General features: G+C 42.3%; 1 protein-coding gene across 1 annotated transcript in view; it reads right to left on the bottom strand.

Moving 5' to 3' along the window:
* Nucleotides 1-1,012: 1,012 nt before the first annotated feature.
* The window catches only part of LOC104548677 (organic solute transporter subunit alpha-like), a gene marked incomplete at its 5' end in the record, with an annotated part of 8,382 nt that continues 1,972 nt past the window's right edge, over nucleotides 1,013-7,422 (bottom strand). Inside the window, 5 exon segments of the mRNA XM_010194766.1 lie at nucleotides 1,013-1,197; nucleotides 1,677-1,782; nucleotides 3,152-3,298; nucleotides 4,187-4,298; nucleotides 7,308-7,422. The exon segment at nucleotides 7,308-7,422 is cut by the window's right edge and continues 28 nt beyond it. Of these exon segments, the coding sequence (XP_010193068.1) occupies nucleotides 1,013-1,197; nucleotides 1,677-1,782; nucleotides 3,152-3,298; nucleotides 4,187-4,298; nucleotides 7,308-7,422 (665 nt within the window).

Here is a 7,422-nt window from a genome sequence, read left to right as displayed (position 1 = left end):
AGGATCATTTGCAAAAAGTACAAACTAGTTTACGCAAAACAAAGCCATGGGTGTGAATTTACAAGATCCTGCAATAGTTGAAGTCCTGCTGGATGCCTGGACAGGACAGATTTGGAGTGAAGAAGCTGGAGAGAGAATATTTTTTTGAAAGAGATTCAATAGCTCTTATCCCCACAGACACCTCTGATGCAAGGATCCTGAGTATCACCATTCCCATTTTGCAAGCAGAGAACCAAAGCACCACGTTATATCACAGCAGTGGCAGAGGTCATCTCTGACTCTAACTCCTACTTTCCTTTCTCAGGCCAGTGACAGAGAACTTGCCATCCCTGGGAAAAACCTCTGCCAGTGACATATTCACAAATGGCAACTGTGTATTTACCAAGATAGGAGGCGAATGGCCAAGGAGTGTAAAAAGTCTTGCCCTAAAGAGATCATCATTTCTGTAGGTGGAGAGCCCTGACAGGTTTGGGGATTTGAGAACAAACATATGCAAATATATTTACTGATCCGAATTAGCTACAGTAAGCTTGTGGCATAGAGTGAGAGCTGATAAATTTTAATGGAGGAAGGATGGGAAAATGCTGTGTTGGACATAGGACAGCAATCCAGACTGAAATGAGATTTTAAGAAGTCAAAAGAGATGAACAAGTTATTCTCTAATTCTGTTAAAGAATTAACTCTAAATCATAGCCATTCTAATAGGTAAAAAATACAAAATAAAATCACATTGTGAGACAGTTTGGCTACCATCAAGTACCTACTAACAGAATAAAAGCACATGGTATGAAATCTTAGTAAATGACACAGTATTAAAACACTCACGCCATGTATATCTCACTGGAGAATAAAGGGGGTTATCTTGCCACTAGTGGTCCTTTCAGTACTACAGCTCACAGTCATTTATGTCCGAAGCTGTTCCAACACAGACAGTGGCTATTTGTGGTGCAAGAACACACAAGCTCCTGAAGCTGAGTGTCCAGCTCCTGCCGAACAGCAGCACAGAGGACTTCTAAACCCTTGGGAATCCATCTTCCCTAACTGCACCGTTCAGGATATTCTTAGGATTCTCATTGTCCCCAGGCTCTTCAGCCATGCACTCCGGAGGCTCCAGGTCATCATATTTTCTCCGATAGAACACCCTTGAGATTAGGGTTATCAGAAACATTTCCATGATGAGGAGCTGCTGGGTCATATCTGCCAAAAAAAAAGGGAGGCAAAGAAAAGCCCCAAAAAGGAGGAAATTACTATCAGACACAAAATGAATACCCAGCTTATTAATTTTCAGCTGCGCAAAAGGAACAAACTTTACCATCTTGTCCCCATAATGGAGTATCTCTCACATTCGGCAATAAAATCAGTTACAGAATGACAGTGTTGCCCAGCAATAGGCATGCAGTTATGTTATGCATCCAAGACTCTAGAGATTTAATAGTAATTATGCATGTTGATTTCTTATTCTCTGATTCCAACTCTTCTTTTTATCAAGTTTTTCTCTGCAACTATGACAGCTGTAAAACTTTTGTTATTATTCTTTAAATAAAAGCTGAGATTCTTCAAAAGCTACATGATCCCAGGAAATAAATATTTTGGGGAAACACCGGATACTGCAGTCAGCAACACTGAACTGTCACTTTTATAAGTGAATGAACAACATCCTTCCCAAAAGAACTTACATGCTCCTCTTGCTGAAGAGGAGAGCGGTGGAGCACAGGAAATGATTCTTTGCCTTGCCAAGATGTTGATAATAGCTGCCTGCAAGTGGTTCAGAATGAGGATAAACTGCACCCGAAAGAGAAAACAGATGCTTTAGCTACCAGAAAAAGGTTTACAGTTGACACAACAATTCTGCTTTCGTAACAGACCCTCTTTGGCCTCATTCCTCCTTTCTTGCCCTCCTTCTCCTCCCATCTACCAGCAGGCTGCCTGACACTGCAGAATTCATCTGTACGTCACATTGGTATTGCTCTGAATGTGAGTATTAAATTAAACCTCTGCTTGAAAATTGTTTCTTCTCAGCCCTTCCTTTGGGAGGTGCAATATACACAGACCTCCCAGCTGGGATTTTAAGCAATATTGAGCTCTGAATAATAGGTAAGAATGTTTTTAAAACTTCCTGTTAATCTGATCTATGAGTTTATGCTCTCCCTTACGGGAGGAAGGACTCCAAGAATGTCTTTTCTGTTGTCGCCTCCTTTTGCCACAGCAGGGAGATGTGGTGCTCCCCAGGTTACATGGGACTGGCTTCTTTGCAGAAGGGATGAAGGGCTCTTCGCAGCTTGAGTTCAGCAGCAATCACTTAGGCATGGTATTACCTGCTATTCACTGAGCTAGGCCTTCACTGCCTTGGAGTATCTACCTGCTGGTGTAACTGCTCGAGGATAAACCCTTGTATTAATACAGTTTTCCATCTTAAATTCACCCTAATACAGCTCTGCAGGTGTTACTACGCTTTTATTGCATTTTTAAGTGTTGTATAGTTTACTTAACAGAGACCTGAGTGCACCAGCCTTTCTGTGTGTCCTGTTCAAGAAGGATGCATCCAAGGATTCTGCTATACTCTCTTCAGGGTGATATGGAAGAGGGTGGCCCTGTCCCTGGGCTTTTTCATTCTAACCTGCCTGGTTCTGTTATTTACTATTTAATGATTCCCAGTCAGTATTTTCATTATCATCTAACACCGAAGTGCAGAATGGCCAAGAAAAGTATTGTCAAAACAGACCATTGTGACAGGCTGAAACAGTTCACACAACAGCCACCCACACAATGCTCCACATCCTCTCCATGTTTTTAAAAGTACACACCAGCATTTTAACATTCTTTCAGAACTGCATCTATAAAGCTTTCTTCAAGCCCCACAGAAGATGCTGTTTTGATTTCAGTTGCCTAAAGATGCATGGATTTTACACAATGCTCACATTTCCAGCACTCCTGAATGATTAGAGCTAAATTCACTCAAGCTGAAACTGAACAGTAGCCAAGGAAAGTGCTTCAAAGGGATGAAGCTTTAATCAGGTAAAAACAGGCCTTTGCACAGTGAATTTAGCAGGAAAAAAATACTATAACTTTTCAACTAAGGATCAAGAATGAGAGAGACAGTTTTATATCAGCAGTTAAGAGAAATTCTTATCAGAAATGTTAAACTTCCTACCTGATAAAGAGCAAACTTTGGGATGATCTTCTTACAGCTCAGGAGAGTCCTAACTTGTTGAAACATTATTGCAACTGGCCACAGAGCGATAATGGTGAGGACACCAACGAAGCAGCTAATCCATAGTGCAGCTCCTTTGGGAGATAACTGAGAAGCAAATCAAACAAGCAATACCTATAAAACTTTACGGTGCATTTTACTACTTCCAGGAAGAAGCTGTGAACTGCATGATGCAGACATTAAAACACTTGTTTCTATCTCCATAAAAGCTGATGGCAGCAGCAGTTGCTGGGTTTTGCATGGGGAAACTGCACAGTACCAACTGAAGTGTTAATAAATTGCTCTCACCCAGCAGGCATGGACATGTGAATCTGTTCAGCCTGGGAAGGCAAGGAGTGACACAACCCCCCAATCTGACCTCAGCAGCACCTGGGAACGCTCAGCAGCTTAGGAGAGCATATTCAGTATGACATCTCACAGGGGTCACTTAATTTACCATGAAAATACAAAAATTACTTCTAATCTGAGTTATCCAAGAGGCGCAAAATTATTAGCAAATACAGACTTCGCCATCATCTTGCAGCTTGCATGGTACAAACCAGAAGTACATTACTATCTTTTCCATTTTGCAGAGATATAAAAATCACCATGATTTGCAGAAAAATATACAATTAGACTTCCTGTTTACATGCCACTACCTACAATTGTTTCTTAAGGCTGTACCTTGCAAAATACAGGGCAGGTACATCCCACAGGGCAACTTGCTGTCCTGCTATTCTAACCATACAAGCTGGGAAACAGACTGGAGCATAATCAGCCCACCCTGATGCCCAGTTTCTTTCCAAGAGAAGCCAGAAAACAGAGAGTCTGGGGGAAGGCAGAAATTATATTCTTCAAGGTCTCAAAAGAATACAGTAAGGACTCACTTGGAAGTGCTCCCACGCTTCACAGCTCAGTCGTAGGCTAAGATACAAACACATCAACCTGAAAAGCTATGGATTTTGCAGACCATCTCTGATTAAAATATTTACTTACATTGTAGAGGGTGTAATTGCCATTAGTCCAAAGCACTATTGAGAAAAACATGAGCACGGGTCGAAGGCAAACAAACTGAAAGGTGCCCAGCTTCAGCCAAAACAGGGTTCGCCTGGCCAGGAAAAAGAAAAATCACATAGGCCAAAATGTTATTAGCGACCTCAAGAACATTTTTTATACTGTCAGCTGCAAAACTTTTCCACTTCTGTAGCATGTAGCTAAAATCTGGGGAGGAACAGCTTCAAGATTAGAAAATCTTTCTAAGAATTACCCAGTGTTTATTTAGTAAAGGCTCTACAAAAATAGTACATTTCCTATTCTGCAGCAATTGCATACTAACCAAAGCTGGGCAAAACGTGATGCCTTTCTCTGCCCTGCAGCTAACCAGAGAGCCAGCAGCAGCATAACTGATTTCTGAACAAAAATGCCACTTGCTCTTGACTGGCTGCCTTACTATTTCGGTTTTCCGATGAAATTGGGCAATTCAGCCCTCCTGTTCAGACACTTCTAGTCCTGTGGTAGATCCAGAAAGGGAATCATACATATCTAGATAAAAGGACTGTTAGCTTTTCAATGCATCATGAATATTACCATATAGGCATGTGGTTTCGCTCCTCTGCACTCTTAACAGAAAAAAGAAACTATCTTTCACTTGGCAAACTGCACAAGGCCAGCCGGACAGCTCAGGATTTTGTTACTTCTGCCAGCATAAACTGTGTCCAGAACACAGCCCATGCACAGTGCCCTGGCCAGCAAGCACTGCAGGCCACCAGGAACGGGGCAGTTGCACTTGCTAACAGAGGGCATGAAAGCTGACAGACCAGAACTCTCCTTCAGCCTTCACAAGACAAGCTGGGGCTGCCTCGGCTGGCTCACGTTTTAGTCTGTTCCTGTGTATTATTTCCTATACTGTCAATGTTGTCTTCACTGCAGCTCCCTGGCCCTTGAGATGCCACCAGAGATGCCTCAGCAGACAACAGGCTGCCATTTAGTGTGCTACAGCTTATAGCTGTGAACCAGGAATTACAGAATTGCTCAATTAATACAGCTAATAACCACAGGATTATGAACAGCACGAACACATGCGGAAAGGCCTGCAAATGGCCAACCATTTAGTGTGTGTGCCTTTTCAAAGATTTATTGTTCCCAAGGGGCTTTAAAGAATAATATGGCAAACACTGCCACAAGTTGTTTCCCTTGTCGATGCAGGTCTATCTATCTTGACCATCCGAGCTCTTCTGCCACATCTCTCCCCACTGTGTGGCTTGTTACTTTGCCTCATGTCTACTGTACCTTGCTAGCTTTCCCAGGGCTGCTCAATAGTATATGTTTTCTTAAAAGAATGAATCTCTCCCTTGGAGCAGCTCTCTGTTTCCCCAGAAGATACCTACAGGAGGAATATGAGACTGACCTTTCTCTGGTATAGCTTGCTCAGATTTAAAAAAAAAATTGTACCCTGTAATGGGAAAAGGCTAGAAATCAGAAGCAGAGACAGCAGATGGGTTTCCAAGTGCTACAGATGCTGGAGAAAGAGCCCTAAGCCCTCTGCAGAGCAAAAAACCTCTTTAAAAAAATAAAAAGACAGCTGTCCTTCCTCCCAGCAGTAGTAGGCACTCTCTAGCTCCTGAGAGGAGTTAATGTTAGCTAACATCATCCTGGGTACATTGTCACTGAACTGATGGACAGGAGGGCAGAGTAGAGAGGATCCTCTCCCAAGCTCCCAGCTACCAAAACCCATACAGAGAGTGACAGACATGGAAAGAAAAGCAAATATACTGGTGACATGTTAGATCTATAGCACAGCTCTGTCCCATGGTATGGTTTCAGCTCTGACTGATGAAATGAGCCTGAACAAATGCCCACGAAAACTAGTAGGAGTAATTTAGATCCTTATCAGTAGTTGCTGATTTTACCTCACTGCATTACATCCAATTCTGGAGACGTATTTTTCAGTTGCTTTACTAACTATTCTTCTTAGTGCCCCCTCCATGCAAGCAGTTACTGTCATTTCATTAAAATAAAATAGTAATAATAAAATAAATTCTAATACCAGATGAGCCAGTTTAAGGAAGAATTATGACAATAAAAACTAAGAATTTTTGCAAAAGTATCACAAACCACTATGCTGTGTTCTGTTTTAACAGAACCACTTAACCAGACCATAAAGGCTCTAAGGTCCCTCTGACATTACTGTTAGAAAAAAAAAAAAAGAATAGAAAAGTCTTTGTCTTGCACACTCAGTCCTTAAGCTTTTGCTCTGCATGAGAGAACGTTCTCATACTCTGTGCCAGTAGGAAAGCCCCGGGAAACACATGAGGCTTCCAGACTGTGCAGCGGCGTGTAAATGACAGGGTGACGCCAGCCAGAGGAGGAGCCCCACCAGGCAGAGCTCCAAGGAGGCAGGGTTTGTGTTACCGTATATTGTCTCCCGTAGGTGCAGCTTTCCATCCTCACCCGACTTCTCAACGGTGCATTACGTTTAGCAGAAGAAAATATTTGCTTTTGCCTCACTAGACAATGCTATTTCACTGTGATCAAAGCTTTCCAGGAATTACATTTAAATTTTTGTTCTAAAATTTATTTTAATCTAAAGTAGTTTTAAAGTCAAAGTCAGAATGAAGCATTTCAATTTCAACGAAGTAAGAGAAATTTTCTTTCAAGACAGCCTCAATTTAACAATTCTGCTTGTGTAAAATACCCAATTTGGAGACATTAGTTCCCTTCTGGAATGAAAAGCAACTGAAATCTCAATTATTAGGTTTTCTGGAGTAGAAATTCCTCTTCCCACACACCACTGTTTACTGTAGAAATTGTTTCTTGGAAGAGAATGGGGTTAGCTGGGGAGATAGCACAGTGCTCAACATTACTATTGAGTGGGAACACTGCACTGGGTTAAACTGGAAGAGGTCATGGTCTTGACTCTTATGCAAAATTCTGCATGATAAAAACGAAATAAATTAGTGGCGCTCTACAGCCCCAGAGTGATGGCACTGTTTAAAAGAGATAGCTTGAAGCTGACTTTCGGGAAGCGGGGAGGCCCTTTGCTGTAAGTCTGGCCCTGCCAAGCTGGCTGAATTCCAGCAGCCGTTTTCCAGCTGGGAAACCTTAAAGGGTGACTCACCTAGTGATGGGCACTCGAGGGAGGCACAGGCAGCAGCAGCAGCAGGGACCGGTGCTGATCTTGAAGCGACCATTTTCAAACCGCTTGAGGAGTAGCTTTTGACCTCCGCACTCTT

The sequence above is a fragment of the Mesitornis unicolor genome, unplaced genomic scaffold (genome assembly GCF_000695765.1).
Source record: "Mesitornis unicolor isolate BGI_N332 unplaced genomic scaffold, ASM69576v1 scaffold11981, whole genome shotgun sequence".
Classification (NCBI taxonomy): Eukaryota; Metazoa; Chordata; class Aves; order Mesitornithiformes; family Mesitornithidae; genus Mesitornis; species Mesitornis unicolor.
This window is presented reverse-complemented; position numbering and strand designations above follow the sequence as displayed.